Raw genomic sequence first — 21,843 nt, forward strand, 5'->3', positions numbered from 1 at the left:
ACACGTTGTAATTAAACTCTCCACAGTGAAACATAAAGAAAAGATCCTAAAATGTGCAAGAGAGAAACGTCAGATTACTCTCAGAGGATCTCCAATCAGACTCACAGCTGACTTCTCAGCAGAAACCCTACAAGCTAGGAGGGAATGGCGAGACATAGCCCAGGTACTAAAAGAGAACAACTGCCAGCCCAGAATATTATATCCTGCTAAGCTCTCATTTGTGAATGAAGGTGAAATAAAGACCTTTCACAACAAACAGAAATTGAAAGAATATGTCACCACTCGCCCAGCCATGCAAAAGATGCTTAAAGATGTGTTGCACACAGAAACAGAAACACGGTCATCAATATGAAAGAAGGTAAATTAAGGAAATCTCACACCAAAAGATCACAGGAAGTTCAAAACATATATCAGAAAATATCTTTGGCAAATGGCAGGGCAAAGCTACTACTTATCAATAGTCACATTGAACGTAATGGCCTGAACTGTCCAGTTAAAAGACACCGATTGGCTGATTGGCTTAAGGAATAAAACCCATCTATTTGCTGCTTACAAGAAACACATCTTTCCAATAAAGATCCATACAGACTGAAAGTGAAAGGCTGGAAAAAGATATACCATGCCAACAGAAATGAAAAAAGAGTGGGCTTAGCCATCTTAATATCGGACAACATAAACTTTACCACAAACACCGTTAAGAGAGACAAAGAGGGGCACTATATAATGATTAAGGGATCAATTCAACAGGAAGATATAATGATTATATATATTATATTATAACAATTTTCTTTTTTTAACTTTTATTTAATGAATATAAATTTCCAAAGTACAGCTTATGGATTACAATGGCTTCCCCCCCCCATAACATCCCTCCCACCTGCAACCCTCCCCTTTCCCACTCCCTCTCCCCTTCCATCCACATCAAGATTCATTTTCGATTCTCTTTATATACAGAAGATCAGTTTAGCAAACATTAAGTAAAGATTTCAACACTTTGCTCCCACACAGAAACATAAAGTGAAAAATACTGTTTGAGTACTAGGTATAGCATTAAATCTCAATGTACAGCACACTAAGGACAAAGATCCTACATGAGGAGTAAGTACACAGTGACTCCTGTTGTTGACTTAAGAAATTGACACTCTTGTTTATGGCATCAGTAATCACCGTAGGCTCTTGTCATGAGCTGCCAAGGCTATGGAAGCCCCCTGAGTTCACCGACTCTGATCATATTTAGACAAGGCCATAGTCAAAGTGGAAGTTCTCTCCTCCCTTCAGAGAAAGGTACCTCCTTCTTTGATGACCCGTTTGTAAAGATATCATTTTCAACATTAGTCTATATGTATATCAATGATTTCTTAATCTAAAAATTTCACAAGTGGAACTCCCCCCTTACCTTAAACATCTCTCAGGTCTTTTATTTCCTGAATACAAGGTATATATTTTGAGCTGATGAAAAAATACTCTCATGATGTGTATATTTTGATACTCAGTGAGACTTAATATGTAGCCATAAGGAAACATGGCTGAATTTTCTTTCAGGGAATTTAAAATGATATCCTTGTCCCTGGTACTTGTAACTTACTTTCTCATTTATAACTTTCCTATTCACGTCCATTTTAAATGTAGGATCTTTTGGCCGGCGCCGCGGCTCACTAGGCTAATCCTCCGCCTAGCGGTGCCGGCACACCGGGTTCTAGTCCCGGTCGGGGCGCCGGATTCTGTCCCGGTTGCCCCTCTTCCAGGCCAGCCCTCTGCTGTGGCCAGGGAGTGCAGTGGAGGATGGCCCAGGTGCTTGGGCCCTGCACCCCATGGGAGACCAGGAAAAGCACCTGGCTCCTGGCTCCTGCCATCGGATCAGCGCGGTGCGCCGGCCGCAGCGCGCCGACCGCGGCGGCCATTGGAGGGTGAACCAACGGCAAAGGAAGACCTTTCTCTCTGTCTCTCTCTCTCTCACTGTCCACTCTGCCTGTCAAAAAAAAAATAAAACAAAAAAATAAAAAATAAAAAAAATAAAAAAAAATGTAGGATCTTTTAATTGTAGTCCCATCCTTTTCTATTTCTCTTAGAAATTTCTGAGTGGCTTTTATCCGAGTCTTCAACTCAAATCGCCTACTCTATCATTTGAGTTTTGTCCCCATTAATGAGGTTGATTTACTTTATCTCCTTTTTCTATTTTACTTCCCATGGATGCTATCTTCTACCACATTCTCAGAAACACTCATTTTTGTGGATTCATTTTGTCGACAGTCTATTTTGTACATTTTATGTTGGTTCTTAACAGCATGTCTTTGAATCTAGTGTTGCTTTGTAATTGTGAGGGCAGCATCACTATAAGGATGTTGAACAACAGAATTTGTCTTGTTTGCCTTTTCTAATGCAAAGCTTTCACAAGGGCCAGATTACAGTTTACCTCTGTTTTTGAGTATTTCCCTCCTTGAACAGTGATAGGCTCTAGGTAATTCTTCTGAGATTCCTTTCGGATACACATTCCACTACATCAAATGAGGTCAGCTAGGGCAGTCTACTTCCTAATGAAGAGTCATCACTTCAAAACTGAATCTACAAAACATCTTAACCCAAGTACGTTCTGGCAGAGGGATTTATAGGATGAAAACTTTCTGGAAAAGTGAGGGGCTACTTATTGAGTTGGTTGTTAGCTATTTCTTATTGAACTTTTGAGTCACAGGCTAGACTTCTAAGTGTCTAACAACTCTATGCCATATTCCTAACTCATTTCTATATGAATTTACAGGAAAACATCTATATATTTTAACCTGCTCAATGAATATCAGGTACTACAACAAACTTTTGAATCTTTACTTGCCTAACATATTTCAGTAGGATAATTTTGTAAAGGGATGTCTCTTGGTATTTTCATCCACAGAAGACCTTTTATCAAAATACTCGCAACTCACACATGTGACACTAATTTATCAAAGGTCTAGAGAAAAATAACCTTTCCTTATTTCACAATTCATGAAAATGACTAGTCAACACAAATGTTCTAGATCCCTAGACAAAAGTATTTGTGTACTGCAACTAATCCCTAACCACTGATAGAGAAATTAAGTAGTAGCATCAACAACTTCATTTTCAATACAGGAAATTACATGCAATCCTGAGTCTCACTTCTGATTTTAAGGAAAATGTGAATGACAGGAGAATCCTGTTTTTATGATAAATAGTTGCATGGTATTATTATATATCAATAAACTTGGATCCTTGATCAAACACAAATCTTTTCTGAAATTGAACCACATCTATATAAAGGCTGACAATACAGACTAATGGGAAAATTTTGCTTCTGAACCTGCAGTGCTAGGAATATTATATACTGTGTATTACTCTGCTGAAGCAGTTCTCTATTTTCCCTGACATCACTTTACTCCTAAAAATCCAGAGGAAAATGTATTCCTTTGAGGGAGAAGCTTGCATAAGGACTTAATATATATTTTAGAAATTTAAAAAGCAATAATAATACATTTCAAAATTCCCTTGAAGACACCAGATTATAAAAGATAATCACAACTCTAGGTCCAATAATTATATTTGCTTTGTTTCATACATATATATTTGCTTATATCACTTGGGACTCCAAGTGATAGCCTTCCGTCCGTGTCCAAAGCAACATTATTAATAATATCCCAAAGGTGGAAATAACTCAAAATCAAAAATGGATGAAAGTAGTATTCATAAAATTTGATTTTAGACATCATAGTTTTGAATTGAAACTTTACTACATGTATCATGCATTTTATGACATTAGTCAATTTCTTCCATAAAGCTAACTGGATTGGTACTGCAATAGCAGGTAATACCCATCTGAATATAACAAATATACCTGTCAGTGGCACCTTTTACCTTATCAAAAATATTCTTATATTTTCCTAATGGAGAAATAAAAACTCCTTTTACCATGGCAGAAATAAAGAAATGGACTTACTGAAGTCAGTCCCATGAGATTTTCCTAAAGGGGTGCAATTGTGCCTGTTAGTTTTCTGATTGTTTCTTTTAACTCAGAAATCTCACACTCATGCCTAAAATATACAATTAAAAAATTTATTCTCAGATCAATCTAAAAAGCACATAAGTGGATAATCTTATGAAGTGCTACTAGGGAAAATCATGAAAATTTAACAAGTAAATGATTGGCAACCCTAAAACATTTCTATGTATATTTTTGAAGATAATTCACAACTCTTAAGGAGTATGTAAAAAATATACACTTAAATACAAGTTGAAGTTGAACATTTTCCCTGACTTTACACAGACATATTTATGACCATAAGTCCTCTATATATCATAACTTATGGCTTACGTGCATTTTAGGGGGCCATTATGTTGCATGGTCATTTAAATCATATGTTTCCAGGTGTTCTTTTGACTTTTCAGCACTTTTTACAGCTTCTTGGTATCGTGCCTTTGCTTCTTGCAACTAAAATGAAAAATTTTAAAAATAGCTTTACTTTACTGGTAACTACAAATCTAATCATTATCTGGTTTTGCAATGAAATTGTATTAGAACACAGCAACATCTCATCATGTGCACATTGGTCACTGTGCCATTTGTGTGGTAAGAGTAGAGATGTGTTGTTGAAACAAGGATCATGTGGCTCCAAATCTAAAACACAGCTATCTGGGTCTACAGTTATTATTATTGATTTCATATTTCTATAATATTTGATAGTTTAGAGAGGTAGCATGCCAACAAATGTGGTCCCCTACACAAGTCACACTGAATCATTGTTCAACCATTGAAAACAGAATCCAAAGGGGACATGAAGGCCCAAATATATCCCCAGACTACATAAAACTTCCATGAATTGCGCTAGGTAACAGTCTTCATTCCCCAACCGACAAGTTATAGATGACTCTTAGTAATATGAAGTGGGCAATGATCCTAAAATGCAACGTATAGAGAGGATTCCTAGACTGAGTTGCACATATCTTTGTGACCATTAGAGACAGGTAAAAGCCACAGACTTGTAAATTTGGGAGGCTGTGGCTAAACCTTGTTTCCCAAATCAGTTCTCTCCTTGGCTTCTTCTGCAAGCACTCTGAAGGTAGAGTAAGCTTATATTTGGCTACCTGAGCTGCTGTATGCAGAGCATAAAGAGTATAAACCTATAAATCCCACCTTTAGCTATGTACTAAAAGAATGTCAATCCAGGATTTTTTTTTTGTTAGTAACATTTTTATATTTGACAAATTCTCCTATATGAGAATTGAGTATTTTAATTTTGTAATTGTTTGCTTAAAATGCATTTAGAGTATAAGAATTATCCTAAAGTTTTATTCAGCTTAAGTCTATGCCTCCAAGATGAGATATTTAGTATGGGGCTGTGTGTTTAATTTTTTCCAGACAACTGTGAACTAAAATATTTCAATCTATACAAGGAAAGGTGACATCCATCATAGATCTTCCCCAAGGAAAATTTACATTCAGAAAAAGATTATCTGACAAAAAACCATACAAGACATATAATGCTTAGATCTGGATTATGCTACACAAATTGGATAGTCAACCACTGAAAAGAGTGAGGAAGTTTCCCAGGAAGAAAAGTCTGCTGAAAAGGGGGAAACTTTTTGCAGAGTCCAGGGAAATGACATTAGATGAACAGAACAGAGAAGACAGAAAGAGCAACGTGAAGAATCTTGGAGATGGAGAAACAGGCCCAGTGAACTCAGAGTTCAATTAAACCCAATGGTAAGGGAGAAAAATATTATTTCCACACAGCAACTAGGAAATGAATGTTTCACAAAAGTGAAATAGGGGATGCCTTCATGGCATAGAGGGTAAAGCCACCCCCTGGGACACCAGCGCCTGTTCCTGTCCCAGTTGTACCACTTCTGATCCAGTTCTCTGCTAATGGCCTATGGCCAGCAGCAGAAGGCCCCAGTGTGTGGGCCCCTGGCACCCCTGTGAGAGATCTTGAGGAAGTCCCTGGTTCCTGGCTTTAGCCTGGCCCAGCCATGGGCATTGCAGCCATGTTAGGTGAATCAGCAGATGGAAGAGCTCTTTCTCTCTGCGTGTCTCTTCACTTCTCATTATAACTCTCTCAAATAAACAAACAAATCCCTAAAATATAGACATCACATTTTTTAATTGAAACCTTATTACCAATATCATTAACTTAATAAAAATTGATTTTTGTAAAACTAATAGACTTGAACTGGTAGTAGCGAATAAAAATGGTATGAATACACTAAACACAATTATCAATGAGGCTTTTCATATTATCAAAACATTCATACAATTTTCTATTAGAGAGTAAAAATCCATTCAGTAAGGCAGAAATTAAGAGTTGGACTTACTGAAGTTCGTCTGGTGAGATTTTCCTGAAGGTGTGCAATTGTGCTTGCTTAATTTTTGATTGTTTCTTTTAACTTGGAAACCTCACACTCAAGCCTAAAATATACATTTAAAATTTTTTATTCTCACATCAGTCTAAAAGGTACATAAATGGATAATCTTAGGGAGCATCATTAGGGAAATTCATAAAAATTTAACAAGGAAATGATTGCCAATCCTATATCATTTCTATGTTTCTATTTGAGGATAATATGCATCGCCTAAGGAGTTTATAAAAAGTATACATTTCGATATGACCTGAAATTGAACATTTTTCCTGACTTCACTAGACGTATTTATGACCTTAACTGTTCTATATTGTCGCTCCCCCTCTTCGTGGAGGAACGACACTAAGCCCTGCCTAGGCTTCATATCCGAGTCACGGCACCATTATGTCGCTCCCCTCTTCGTGGAGGAACGACACAGGACCCTGCGCTGTTCTTTCGTCTGCTCGGCCCTTCCCGGGTTTGCTGCTGGTTCTTCCCGGGTTGGCCACCGTCCCTTCCACCTCCGTGGAAGGGCAGTTCCCCCTGCCACATTCCCCACTTCCGCGGGGGAGCGGCACACCGCCGGCCGGCTCTCTCGGGGGCTGCACAGGTGTTCCCCTTAGATGTTCCCTCAGATGTTCCCCTTAGATGTTCCTGGTGCATGCCGTCTCTCTCCTCCTTTATAGTCCTCCTCCGCCAATCCCAACTTGGCTGCCCACACGCCGAGTACGCTGCTCTCCTCCAATCAGGAGCAGGATCAGCTCCTGGAGGTCATCACTCAAGTTGGCAAGAGGCAGCTGCGTAGAAGCTGTTTTCTCCTCTCCCAGCGCCATATTGTGGGAGAGCAGATGCATAGAATAAGTCTTAATTCCATAACTTAGTCTAGTCCGAGTTGCTCCCCACACTATATATCATAGTTTATGGCTTGTGTGCATTATAAAGATTCATTAGGATTCATTATTTTGCATGGTACTTTGAATTGTAGGTTTCCAGGTATTCTTTGGACTTTTCAGAACTGTTTAAAGCTTCTTGCAACTAAAATGAAGAAATTTTAAAAAGAAGCTTTACTTTACTGGTAACTTTACAAATCTTCTCATTATCTGGTTTTGCAATGAAATTGTATTAGAACACAGCAACATCTCATCATGTGCACATTGGTCATTGTGCCATTTGTGTGGTAAGAGTAGAGATGTGTTGTTGAAACAAGGATCATGTGGCTCCCGATTTAAAACATGGCTATCTGATCTACAGTTATTATTATTTATTTCATATTTCTGTAATATTTGATAGTTTAGAGAGATGGCATGCCAACAAAAGTGGTCTCCTACACAAGTCACACTGAATAATTGTTCAACCATTGAAAATGGCATCCAATAGAGAACATGAAAACCAAAATATATCCCCAATACTTCATAAAAATTTCACCAATTAGGCTAGATAACTGTATTTTTCCCAACTCATTAGATAAAAATTACTGTGTCATGACACTATGTAGAGGACAATGATCCTAAAGTACAACCCATGGAGGCTTCCTAGATTGATTTGTATACATCTTGCATGACCCCCAAAGACAGGCAAAAGCCACAAAAAATCAACTTTTTCAAATCAGTTCAATCCTGAGCTTCTTTCACAAGCTCTCTTAGGGTAGACTAAGGTTATTCAATGTTGCTGTCAGAACCTCTGTAGGCAGACCATAGATGGTTATAAAACTGTAAATCCCAGTTTTTTTATTTAAAGCAATGTAAATTTAATTTTTTGCTTGATGAATAACATACAAATATTTCATAAATTTTCCTCTACTGGAATTGAATACTTTAATGTTGCAATTATTTGCTTAAAATGCATTTAGAGTTATGTTGTAGCTTTGTTCTTAATGCCTCAAAGAAGAAATATTTGGTATGGTGTATGTGTTCAATTTTATCCAAATGTCTGTGAGGTGAAAGTATTTTCAATCTATACAAAGAAATTTGACATGCATAAAAGGTCTTCTCTCCCAAGGAAAATTTACATTCTGGTTGTATTATCTGTCATGAATATAAATAAAATAATTGTAGCACAGGTCTTTATTATGCTTCACAACCTGGATGGCAAGAGTCAAGACTGTGAGAGTCAACAGTGTTACAGAAGGGAAAGTTTATTGACAAAAAGGAAACATTGTGCTGGCTCTGAAGAATTTATTCCGAGATACATGAAAGTATCCACTTAAGTTTCGTAAACAATCACAAGTGAAAATAAGAAATATTTTTTAGAAACTTGTAATAAATATTACCTTCTGATTTTACCTTCCTTGTTTAACCATGGCAATTGATATCACAAAAAGTATTATCTAATAAAAAAGAACTTCCATGAGGTAAGATATATAACTTAACTTATAGAAAGGTAAACATTTTAAAATAATATAATAATAAGGAAAAATGAAAAGGTTAAGGGTGATAAGTATCATTATGTTTTTAAAACTGTTACATTAAATACATGAAATGTATTCCCTTTAGATAAAGAAAAAATTTTAAAAGTACATTGTTATCATAAAATTTGTCTACAATTGTAATGAAAATATTGAAGAGAGCTGTGGTTAGGGAAGGTCCTACCCTGAGACACTTATATTATTCAACCACCTACAACTTTCCTGTGGACATACTAAATATCATATGTACTTGTCTTCTCATTTCACCTAATTCATTCTTAAAACCATTTGTCTCCTGAAGAACCTTATTGCAACAACATGTCAGTGAAGTCTCTGATGTAGACTGTCTTCTCTGAATTTTATCACTTTGTTCTTGAAGATGTTTCACATCTACCTGATAAAATATTTGCTACTGTTAGATAACTGTTACAATATTAAATTCAATGGCTTATGCAAATAGTCCCATACTTGTGATAGTGTGACATACGACTTTTCATCTTTATGAAGGCACATAAGAGATACATTCCATAGGACACACAAGTTGAATCTTTTTCTAAGCTAGCAATATGCCATGCTGTACCCTCTGAGAGAGCTGGACAACAGCAGTGAACTGCAGCTCCCAGGCAGTCACAAGATCACAATGGAAGTGACCAACACTTCACAGAATATTGTATTGCAAAATGAGGATGTTGAGGTTAGGTGTTTAAATGTGCTCTTCATTTACATTTTCCAGTTAAGAATCTTGAGTTTAAGGGGCATCTGTGCTTTGAATAATATCACCACACAAATCAATTCCTCGTCTTTTCTTCATGTCTAGATATTCCTGTTGATTAATGAACACAAGTAACACACAGAAGGTGTTATCTTCCTGCCTACTTAGTGTTACAAAACTTACCCAGAAAACTCAGTTCACTATTTCTTCCCTGATAAAACTGCAACATTTAAGCAAACTTCTGAAGTATCAGAGCAATGACTATGTGAGTGATTGGTATAATGCTATAGTGTTGAATTATTTCCACCTCTAAATTTAGCAATGACATAATGACCTTTTTTAAAATATTTATTTTTATTTATTTGAAAGAGTTACAGAGAGAGGTAGAGACAGAGAGAGAGGTCTTCCATCTACTCATTCAATCCCCAAATGGCTGCGAAGGTCAGAGCTCAGACGATCCAAAGTCAAGAACAGTAGATTCTTCCAGGTCTCCCACATTGGTCCAGGGTCTCAAAGACTTAGGCCTTCTACTGCTTTCCCAGGCCATAGCAGAAAGCTGGATTGGAAGTAGAGCAGCTGGACTCAAACCAGCACTGATACGGGATACCGCACTTCAGGCCTGGGCTTTAATCTGCTGTACCACAGCACCGGCCCACAGAGATACTTTCATTATCATTCTTAGGAACATAGCTCAGAAAAAGTGTTTCAGAACTAGAGATTTTAATGGCTTTTACAGTCCTCAACCAGGAGTGAGAACTTTTATTTTCTACCAATGGCTATTTGGAGAGTTATAAAATCATTCACTGGCCACACAAAATTAACTTAAAAATTAGCCTGTGGGGTCAGTGCTGTGGCATAGTAGGCTGAGCCTCTGCCTGCAGCACTGGCATCCCATGAGTACCTGTTCCTGTTCCAGCTGCTCTACTTCTGATCCAGCTCCCTGCTAATGGCATGGGAAAGCAGTGGAAGATGCCCCAAGTGCTTGGCTTCTGGAATTATGTGGGAGACCTAGAAGAAACAACTGGCTCCTGATCAGCCCAGCTCTGTGCCATTGTGGTCATTTGTAGAGTGAACCAGCAGATGGAAGACCTCTCTCTCTGTCACTCCCTCTCTCTGTTAACTCTGCTTCTCCAATAAATAAATAAAACTAGAAAAAAATAGCCTGGCATATTTGTATTGAATTTCAAGACCCAGGTTTGGTTGCCTTGACAGAGTCAGAGCAAATGATTAAGCAACTGGAAAATCCTCAACCCTGCACAAGACAACTCCAGTCTTCAACTCATTTCTTGACATCAGCTCCTACACCTCCCTCCTCTACTCAAAACATCACTGTGATTCATGACACGAGAGCTCTCATGACTCTGAAAACAGAGATCTGATGCCATATTAACAAACCACAGACAACAGCAATTATCTTTGTATTGGTCTTTTTATGCATAAATGATGAAAAATGAGCCTTGACATAAAAATATTTAATAAATTTATTGGAAAAATGTATAATGTACTTAACAAATATCAATGAGAAAATTAAATCCAATTTATTAATAATAGGAACCATTAAAGGATTCCTGAGAGATCATAAACACATCAACTGAGACTGAGAATCCATTAGGTTTAAAACAAATTGGCATGAATAAAAACCAATTTATATAAACTACAAATATATAAACATGGTACAAAGGAAAAGTTATGAGATATAGCATCAAAGCTGGGATGAACTGTCCACAGGACAGATTTAATTGAATGTTAATTTCAAAGATACTTCCTGCTGGACTGAGCATTTCTATTGACTAACACAGTCTTTTTTTTTTTTTTTTTTTTTGACAGGCAGAGTGGACAGTGAGAGAGAGAGAGAGAAAGGTTTTCCTTTGCCATTGGTTCACCCTCCAATGGCCGCCGCGGCTGGCACACTGCAGCCGGAACACCGCGCTGATCCGATGGCAGGAGCCAGGTACTTATCCTGGTCTCCCATGGGGTGCAGGGCCCAAGCACCTGGGTCATCCTCCACTGCACTCCCAGGCCACAGCAGAGAGCTGGCCTGGAAGAGGGGCAACCGGGACAGAATCCGGAGCCCCGACCGGGACTAGAACCCGGTGTGCCAGCGCCGCAAGGTGGAGGATTAGCCTGTTGAGCCATGGCGCCAGCCTCTAACACAGTCTTTTTTTTTTTTTTTTTTTTTTTTTTTTTTTTTTTGACAGGCAGAGTGGACAGTGAGAGAGAGAGACAGAGAGAAAAGTCTTCCTTTGCCGTTGGTTCACCCTCCAATGGCCGCCGCGGCCGGCGCGCTGCAGCCGGCGCACCGCGCTGACCGATGGCAGGAGCCAGAAGCCAGGTGCTTCTCCTGGTCTCCCATGGGGTGCAGGGCCCAAGCACCTGGGCCATCCTCCACTGCACTCCCTGGCCACAGCAGAGAGCTGGCCTGGAAGAGGGGCAACCGGGACAGAATCCGGCGCCCCAACCGGGACTAGAACCCGGTGTGCCGGTGCCGCTAGGCGGAGGATTAGCCTAGTGAGCCGCAGCGCCGGCCTCTAACACAGTCTTAAAGTGTGTTAAGATGTGGCCAGCAGTGTGGCATAGCAGGGGAGGCCACCACCTGCAGAGCCAGCATCCCATGTGGTCGCCAGTTCAAGACCTGACTGCTCCACTTCCAATACATCTCTCTGCTATGGCCTGGGAAAGCAGTGGGGGATGGCCCAAGGCCTTGGGCCCCTGCACCCACATGGGAGACCTGGAAGATGCTCCTGGCTCCTGGATTCAGATCAGCACAGCTCCGGCCATTGTGGCCATCTGGAGAGTGAACCATCAGATGGAAGACCTCTCTCTTTCTCTCTCTCCCCCCTCTCTCTCTCCCCCTTTCCCCTTTTTCACCTCTCCCCCTCTCGTTCTCCCTCTCTCTGACTCTCCTGCTCTCTTTGTGTAACTGTGACCTTCAAGTAAAATAAATAAATCTTAAAAAAAAATAAATTGTGTTAAGATGAAGATAGCAATGTGATTATTTCCCAAGTATGGAATTAATTACTACTGTTAGTCTGTGTGTATCAGTATCAATGACTTTTTTACCTCAAAATTTCAGAAATGGAACAGTGTCTTTACCTTAAATATCTCTCGGGTTTTTTAATTCCTGAATATAATGGTATTATTTAGCTGATTAGCAGATATAGTTATGAGCTATATGGTTTATATTCAATATGTAGCCATAATAAAATCTAACTGCATTTTCTTTCAGGGAGCTTAAAATTACTTTATTGTCCCTGGTATTTATAATTCCCTGTACCTTGTGATTTTCATATTCACTCCATTTTAAAATGCAGCTGCTTTGAATTGTAGCCCCATGCTTTTCTATTCCTTTTATTTATTTATTTATTTATTTTTACAGGCAGAGTGGACAGTGAGAGAGAGAGACAGAGAGAAAGGTCTTCCTTTGCCGTTGGTTGGTTCACCCTCCAATGGCCGCCGCGGCCAGCGCACTGTGGCCAGCACACCGCACTGATCCGATGGCAAGAGCCAAGTACTTATCCTGGTCTCCCATGGGGTGCAGGGCCCAAGCACTTGGACCATCCTCCACTGCACTTCCCTAGCCACAGCAGAGAGCTGGCCTGGAAGAGGGGCAACCGGGACAGAATCCTGCACCCCGACCGGGACTAGAATCCGGTGTGCCAGCACCGCAAGGCGGAGGATTAGCCTAGTAAGCCACGGTGCCGGCCTTTCTATTCCTTTTAAAATTGTTTGAGTTCCTTTATTCAAGTCATCAACTAACTCCAAAGACCAATTCTATAATTTTACCCTTGTCCACTTTACTGAGGTCATTTTTACTTTATCTCTTACTTCCATTTACTTCTCATAGACTGTATCTTCAACCACACACTCATAAGCACTCACTTTATGAGGATTACTTTTAGAGACAGTCTGTTTTGTACTTGCTATGTTGGTTCTTATGGATGTGTCTTTGAAACTAGTGTTGTTTTCTAATCTGTGGGGCAGCATCACCCTAAGGATGTTGAAGAGCATATGAATACATTAAATTATTTATTGATGAAGCTTTTCACATTATCAAAAATTTTCTCACAATTTCCAATTAGAAACTAAAGACTCCATGTGCTAAGGCAGACATTAAGAGATGGACTTACTGAAATTAGTCTTGTGAGATTTTCCTGAAGATGTTCAATTGTACCCTCTTGTTTTTTGATTATTTCCTTTAACTTGGAATTTTCACATTCAAGCCTAAAATGTAATTTAAAAATTGTTATTCTCAAATCAACCTAAAGAGACACATAACTGAATAATCACCAACATATTACAAGCAAAGTTCATAAAAATTTAACAAGCAAATGATTGGTGACAGTGTATCAGTTTTAGGTGTGTTTTTTGGATGATGTACCATATTTAAATATGTATATAAAAGTAATTTAAAAATTGTTATTCTCACATCAACCTAAAGAGACACATAACTGAATAATCACCAACATATTACAAGCAAAGTTCATAAAAATTTAACAAGCAAATGATTGGTGACAGTGTATCAGTTTTAGGTGTGTTTTTTGGATGATGTACCATATTTAAATATGTATATAAAAGTATACATTTAATACACCTTAAAGCTAACATTTCCCTCACTTCACATAGATGTATTTAGGAACAAAACTGCTCTATATATCATAGTTTACATCTTATATGGTTTATAAAGACTCATTATTTTGCATGGTACTTTGAATTGCAGATTGTCAGATGTTCTTTTGACTTTTCAGCACTGTTTTCAACTTCCTGGTGTTGTGCTTCTGCTTCTTGGAACTAAAATGAAGAAATAAAGAAACACAAACTTTATTAATACCTTTTAAAAATCATTTCATTATCTGGTCTTACAATGAAATTGTATTAGATCACAGTAACATCTCATCATTTGCACATTGGTCATTGCTATGTTTCTATTGTAATGATAGAGATGACTTCTTGAAACAGGGATTATGTGCCTCACATCCAAAACACTGCTATCTGCTCTAGATTTATTACTATTGATTTCATGCTCCAGTAACATTTCATAGAGAGGTGGCATGCCAATGAAATTGGTCCCAAACACATTTCACACCAAATCTTTGCTTTCGCCATTAGAAATGGAATCCAATGGGGAACATGATGACCAAAGCACATCCTCAGTACTGCATAAAACTTTCATCAATTACAGTAAGTGACAGCATTATTTTACCCACTTACAAGTTAAAGATTACTGTCTCTTGGTTCTACATCATGGGCAATGAGGCTAAAATACAACACACAGAGGATTCCTAGATTGAGCTGCAAACATCTTATGTGACCACCAGAGACAGGTGAAAGCCACACCTACAAATACAGGAGTCTATGGTTAAATCAAGTTTCTCAAATCAGATTATTCCTGTGCTTCTTTAGCAAGCAATCTGAGGGTAGAGTAAGGTTATTACAGTTTGCCCTATGAGAATTGCTATAGGCAGAGCATAAAGGCCTATGGGATTTTAAATCTCATTTTTGGCTATATATGAAAGGAATGTACATTTAGATTCTTCTCCTCAGTGAATAACATATGAATATTTGATAGCTAAATTCTCTACTGGAATCCAATATTTTAATTTTGTATTCATTTGCATAAAAGTCATTTAGAGTATTAGAGTTATCCTGAAGCTTTATTCATAATGCTTATGTTAATGTCTTATAGAAAAATATTTGTTATGGTATAGTGGGTTTAATTTTATCCTAACAACTGTGAAGCTAAAATATTTTACTAGGACAGGTGAGGGAAAGAGGATAGGCAGAATAGATCACGTCCCCCAAGAAAAAATTACATTCAGAGATTATCTGCCATGAAAATAAACAAATGTAGTATTAAGGGCACAAACTAGGTGACAAGCACAGAAAAGAGTGAGGACTCTTGAGATCCAAGTGTTACAAGAGGAAAAGCCTACTGACAAAAGGGAAACTTTGTGTTTTGTCTGAAAAAAGAGGTTAGATGAACAGAAAGTAAACAGAAAGAGCAGCAAGAAAAAGTTGGAAAGATTGGGAAATAGGCCCAATGAACTCAGAATTAGATTAAATTCAGTGGTAAGGAAGGAAAAAGTATTTCCACACAACTCGAAAAAGAATGTTTCAAAAAAGTACAAAGAGGGCATCAGAATCATGGTGTAGCAGGTAAAGCCACTGCCTGCCATCACTGGCATCCCTAATGAGCGCTGGCAGGTGTCCTGGTTTTTCCGCTTGTAAGCCAGCTCCCTGCTCATGGCCTGGGAAAAACTGCAGAAGATGGCCAAAATGTAGGCCCCCATCAACCACGTGGGAGACCTAGATGAAGCTCCTGGTTCCTGGAGTTGCCTACCCTCTTCCCAGCCATCACAGCCCTCTGGGGAGTGAATCAACAGTTGGAGCTCCTCACTCACTGTTTCTGTCTCTCCTTCTCTCTAACTCTTTTAAATAAATAAATCTTTAAAAATTAAAAAATGGAAATTGAAACAACTTAAATATTCATGAATAGGTGAATGGACAGTTCATAAACATAATAGTCTTCTACTACAGAACAAATTTACTTGACAAAATATTAATATATACTAAAGCATGGATGGGTATTGAAAATTGTGTACTAAATAAATGAATCCAGCCATACATGGCTACACATTAGAGAGCTCTGTTTATATATAATATAAATTTGGAAAGAAAAGGAAAATCTTTGGAGACAAATCTCAGAATGGTGCTTGCATAAGTCTAGGGGAGACAGAGCAAATAAAAGGGTGATTGATGCATGTGTGATATAGGCTCTCTTTTCAAGTTAATCAATGTATTCTAAAATTGATGTGGTAGGGGTTACATAACTTCAGGCATATAATGAAGGACACTAGATTTTATTAGTTTCAGTGGGTGAACTCTGTTATAAGAAACAAGTGAAGATATTTTTAAAATTTTGCACAAAAATGGACTTATTAAGTAAGTTAGAGTGCAAAAGTTTAAAAAATAAATGTGCATGTTTTCACTGTGAACATTTTTTAAGCACTTCATGGAGTTACAAATTTGCCAGGGGATTCCAGTACAATCCCATCAAGGTGGCATGTACCAATGCCATCTCACTAGTCAAAGTGATCAATTTCAGTTCACAATTGATCACACTGATAGGTCTAAGAGTCAAAGGGATCACATAAACAAGACTAGTGTCTGCTAATACTAACTGATAGAATTAAAAAGGGAGAGAACGATCCAAAATGGGGAGCAGGATACACAGCAGACTCATAGAATGGCAGATGTCCTAAATAGCACTCTGGCCTCAGAATCAGCCCTTAAGGCATTCAGATCTGGCTGAAGAGCACATGAGAGTATTTTAGGCATGGAAAGCCAAGACACTCTGGCAAAAAAAAAAAAAGACCTAAATGAAAGATCTCTGCGAGTGAAATCCCAGTAGAAAGAATGGACCATCAAAGAAGGAGGTACCTTTCTCTGAAGGGAGGAGAGAACTTCCTCTTTGACTATGACCTTGTCTAAGTAAGATCAAAGTCGGTGAACTCAAAAGGCTTCCATAGCCTTGGCAACTCATGACTAGAGCCTAGGGAGATTACTGACGCCATAAACACGAGTGTCAAATTGTTAAGTCAACAACAGAAGTCACTGTGTACTTACTCCTCATGTAGGATCTCTGTCCTTAATGTGTTGTCCAATGTGAATTAATGGCATAACTAGTACTCAAACAGTATTTTACACTTTATGGTCTGTGTGGGTGCAAACTGATGAAATCTTTACTTAATATATACTAAATTGATCTTCTGTATATAGAGATAATTGAAAATGAATCTTGATGTGAACGGAATGGGAGAGGAAGCGGGAGATGGGAGGGGTGTGGGTGGGAGGGAAGTTATGGGGGGGAAGCCATTGTAATTCATAAGCTGTACTTTGGAAATTTATATTTACTAAATAAAAGTTTAAAAAAAAGAAAAAAAAGAACTTCATGAAGACCCATAACATCTCAATAAATCAATTTTAAAAACACAGTGAGAAATTATCAAATTGATTTAATTATCTATTTAGATTATATCCTACACATGATCTGAACATTTACATGTATAAGTATGTGTGTTCATAAACATATGCTATATAAGGAGAAAATCCATATTTGTTCAGATTATTACCCAATCAAACACTTGCATTTTCAGAAAAGTATAACTAAATTTTTGTGGAATTTACTTTTAAACACATGAAATTAAACACATAAGTTTTGTATCCTTTCATATAAGTGAAAATAAGAAGAGAATTGTTTGGAAAACTATACTAAATTTTAACTTCTGATTTTATCTACCCTGTTTGACCACAGCAACCGATACAACAAAAAGGTATTATCTAACAGAAAAAGGTCTCTAACATCCATGAAAAGTGATGTACAATTCTCAACCTACTAGAAGGTAAATATTATTTTTTTAAATTTATTTGTTATACAGGTTTCATATATTCTAAAAATAATGTAATTATTAGGAAAATAGGTAGATTGAAAGAGTTTAAAGTACACTATAATGACACGATTGTACTAAACTTGCAAGGGCAATAATAAAGAATTCTGTGATTACTGAAGCGTGTTTCCTAAGACATTATTCATCCAGCTAAATGTTTCCTGTTGACATGTTAAATATCACACTTACTTGTCTTTGCATTTCACCTAATTTATTCTTCAAATCATTTATTTCATGCCAAAGCGTAATACAACAATGTGATATACATGCCAGCGAAGTCTCCGAGGTAGACTCTCTTTTCTGAGTTTTGTCAACTTGGTTTCCAAGGTGTTTCACATCTACCTGTTAGAGTATTTCTGTTACTATTTTATAAATCACCTTATTTTTATATAATGCCTATAATACTAAATTCAAGGATACATACATCAGTCCCACACTTGTGGTAGTTTACGACTTTTTATCTTTATGATGGCGCATAAGTGATACACATTCCATAGGACACACACTTTAAATCTTTTCCTAAGCTACCAATATGCCATTTTGTACCATCTCAGAGTACTGGGCAACAGCAGTGAACTGCAGCTCCCAGACACACAATGGAAATGACCAACACTTAATACTGTACTGTGTTACAAAGCTAGGATGTTGAGGATAGATGTATTAAGTGCATTTTCTACTCATGCTATTTTCCTGTTTACAATGAGTTTATTAGGGGATCACCTTATCAAATGCCAAGGAGTATCTCTGCTTTGAGTAATATCCCATGTATCAATTACCCATTCCTTTCATGTCTAGACATTCCTGTTGATTACTGAGCTCAAGTAACACAAAATGCTATATTCCTACACAAACAGTATCACATTGCCTAAGCAAGAAATGTGGTTTATTGTTTCTCCTGATCAATTGGCATTTAGCAACCTACTGAAGTACCATAGCATTGAGTATGCACTGGTATGGATCTAGTATTGAATTGTTTCCATTTGCAAATTTAATAACTCGAGTTTCACTCATTCTCAAGTCTATGCTCAAAGCCTTTGAAGGCTTCCATAGCCTTGGCAACTCATGACAAGAGCCTAGGGTGATTACTGATGCCATAAACAAGAGTGTCAATTTCTTAAGTCAACAACAGGAGTCACTGTGCACTTACTCCTCATGTAGGATCTCTGTCCTTAATGTGCTGTACATTGAGATTTAATGCTATAACGAGTACTCAAACAGTATTTTTCACTTTGTGTTTCTATGTGGGTGCAAACTGTTGAAATCTTTACCTAATATATGCTAAACTGATCTTCTGTATATAAAGAGAATTGAAAATGAATCTTGTTATGAATGGAAGGGGAGAGAGAGCGGGAAAGGAGAGGGTTGCGTGTGGGAGGGAAGTTATCGGGGGGAAGCCATTGTACTCCATAAGCTGTACTTTGGAAATTTATATTCATTAAATAAAAGTTAAAAAAAAAAATCCTTTTGAAAGAGTCTTATCTCGGGCCGGCGCCGCGGCTCACTAGGCTAATCCTCCGCCTAGCGGCGCCGGCACAACGGGTTCTAGTCCCAGTCGGGGCGCCGGATTCTGTCCCGGTTGCCCCTCTTCCAGGCCAGCTCTCTGCTGTGGCCAGGGAGTGCAGTGGAGGATGGCCCAAGTGCTTGGGCCCTGCACCCCATGGGAGACCAGGAAAAGCACCTGGCTCCTGGCTCCTGCCATCGGATCAGCGCGGTGCGCCGGCCGCAGCGCTGGCCGCGGCGGCCATTGGAGGGTGAACCAACGGCAAAGGAAGACCTTTCTCTCTGTCTCTCTCTCTCACTGTCCACTCTGCCTGTCAAAAAAAAAAAAAAAAGAAAGAAAGAAAGAAAAAAAAAAGAAAGAGTCTTATCTCAGAAAAAGAGTGAAATTCTAAAGGCCTTAAGGCCCCAGGCTATGGATAGGAATCTTTTTCTCTACCAAGAGACATTTGGTTCTTGATAGCATCATTCACGAACCATGTGAAGTTATCAGCTCAAAAATTAGCTTGATATATTTGTATCAAATTTCATGACCCACGTGTGTGGCCTTGGCAGGGTCATATCAAATGATTAGGCAGGGGCTGGCACTGTGGCATGGTGGGTGGGGCTGCTTCCTGTGGTACTAGTATCCCATGTGGATGCGAGTTGAAGTCCTGGCTGCCCCCTTCTGATCCAGCCCTCTGCTGTGGCCTGGGAAAGCAGTGAGAATGGCCCAAGTCCTCGGGCCCCTGCACATGTGTGGGAGACCCAGAAGAAGCTCCATCTCCTGGCTTTGTATTGGCACAGCTCTGGCTTTTGTGGCCAATTGGAGACTGAACTAGCAGATGGAGGGTCTCTCTCTCTCTCCCTCTCCTCTCCTTCTCTCTCTGTGTAGCTCTGACTTTCAAATAAATAAATACATTTTTAAAAACAATGATTACACAGTGGATGATCCCCAACACTGCTCTAGGCAAACCTGGTCTTCAAACTCCTTCCTGATATCAGTTCCTGCAACACTCTTCTCTTTCTCACACAACTCTTAGTCATTAATCATGAGAGTTTCATACCTCTGAAACTGGAGATCCAATGCCTAATCTATGAGTCACAGTACAGTCTTTGTACTGAACAAGTTAAACACAAACAACAGGAATGGAGTGTTGAAATGAAAACAGGCAAATTATTTGTTTAAAAATGTCCAAAATGAAATGTAAAGTATCAATGACTAAATGAAAGTGGATTTGGTAAGAATATCCAAATTTTTGCAAGGTCCAGAATTTATTAGGAGATTCCATTGAAGAATGACTCTGAGATAACAAAAAAAAACCCACATCAGTTGATACTGAGGTATCTTCATGTTTAAGACAAATTGGCATGAATGAAAATAAAATTACACCATCTAAAATCATAAAAAGGGGGCCAGCACTGTGGCATAGTGGGTAAAGCCACCAGTTGCATGGGCAACATCTCATATAGGTGGCAGTTCATGTCTTGGCTGCTCCATTTCTGACTCAGCTCTCTGCCATGGCCTGGGAAAGCTGTAGATGGACCAAGTCCTTGGGCTGCTGTCCCCACATGGGGGACCTGGGAGAAGTTTCTGGCTCCTGGCTCTTGGCTTTGGAATGGCCCAGCTCCAGCCATTGAGGACATCTGTGGAGTGATCCAGCAGATGGAGGTTCCCTCCTCTCTATCTCTCTGCCTCTGCCTTTCTGTAACTCGGCCTTTCAAATAAATAAATAAATCACATATCTATAGGCAAATATATACAAATATAGATATATAAAGCTCAAAGGAAAAGTATTGACCGATATAAAATCCATGCTTTCATTCATCAGGACATGTAGGGGGAACTGTCAAGGCAACCCAGCAAACTGAATGTTTAAATTCTTAATAAGCCTTCTGTGAATGAGCATTTCTATCAACATCATCAGAGTTAAAATATTTCATGATAAAGGCATGAAAATTAATATTTAGGAATATAAAATCCTTTTTATGAGTTTATATGTATGAGCACTAACAATTTTCTAACTAAAATTTCACTGGTAGAACAGTGTCTTTAAGTAAATTATTGCCTAGGACCATCTTTTTTCCCCCTGGAGACAAAGTATGTTTCTTTTTTTTAAACTTTTATTTAATGAATATAGATTTCCAAAGTACAGTTTTGGATTACATTGGCTCCCCCCCCCCACAATGACTTCCCTCCCACCCGCAACCCTCCCCTTTCCCGCTCTCTCTCCCCTTCCATTCATATCAAGATTCATTTTCAATTTTCTTTATATACAGAAGATCAGTTTAGTATACATTAAGTAAAGATTTCAATCGTTTGCACCCCCATAGAAACACAAAGTGAAATATATTGTTTGAGTACTCGTTATAGCATTAAGTCTCAATGTACAGCACATTAAGGACAGAGATCCTACATGAGGAGTAAGTGCACAGTGACTCCTGTTGTTGACTTTACAAATTGA

At 38.5% G+C, this 21,843-nt stretch overlaps 1 protein-coding gene across 8 annotated transcripts in view; it reads right to left on the reverse strand.

The window, feature by feature from the left end:
- The window catches only part of LOC100341393 (putative ankyrin repeat domain-containing protein 19), a 193,149-nt gene that overhangs the window by 122,462 nt on the left and 48,844 nt on the right, over nt 1-21,843 (reverse strand). For 6 of the 8 annotated variants that reach the window (XM_070055856.1, XM_070055850.1, XM_070055849.1 and 3 more), the window contains 4 exons: nt 14,164-14,246; nt 13,586-13,679; nt 6,319-6,412; nt 4,322-4,438 (listed from right to left, as the gene is read on the reverse strand). In XM_070055856.1, the coding sequence (XP_069911957.1) occupies nt 14,212-14,246 (35 nt within the window). In that variant the 3' untranslated portion in view covers nt 4,322-4,438; nt 6,319-6,412; nt 13,586-13,679; nt 14,164-14,211. Of the gene's footprint in view, nt 1-915; nt 4,041-4,321; nt 4,439-6,318; nt 6,413-13,585; nt 13,680-14,163; nt 14,247-18,091; nt 18,245-21,843 lie in introns of those variants that run through there. The other 2 variants (XM_070055855.1, XM_070055854.1) reach the window with 2 other exon arrangements.

The sequence above is a fragment of the Oryctolagus cuniculus genome, chromosome 13 (genome assembly GCF_964237555.1).
Source record: "Oryctolagus cuniculus chromosome 13, mOryCun1.1, whole genome shotgun sequence".
Classification (NCBI taxonomy): domain Eukaryota; kingdom Metazoa; phylum Chordata; class Mammalia; order Lagomorpha; family Leporidae; genus Oryctolagus; species Oryctolagus cuniculus.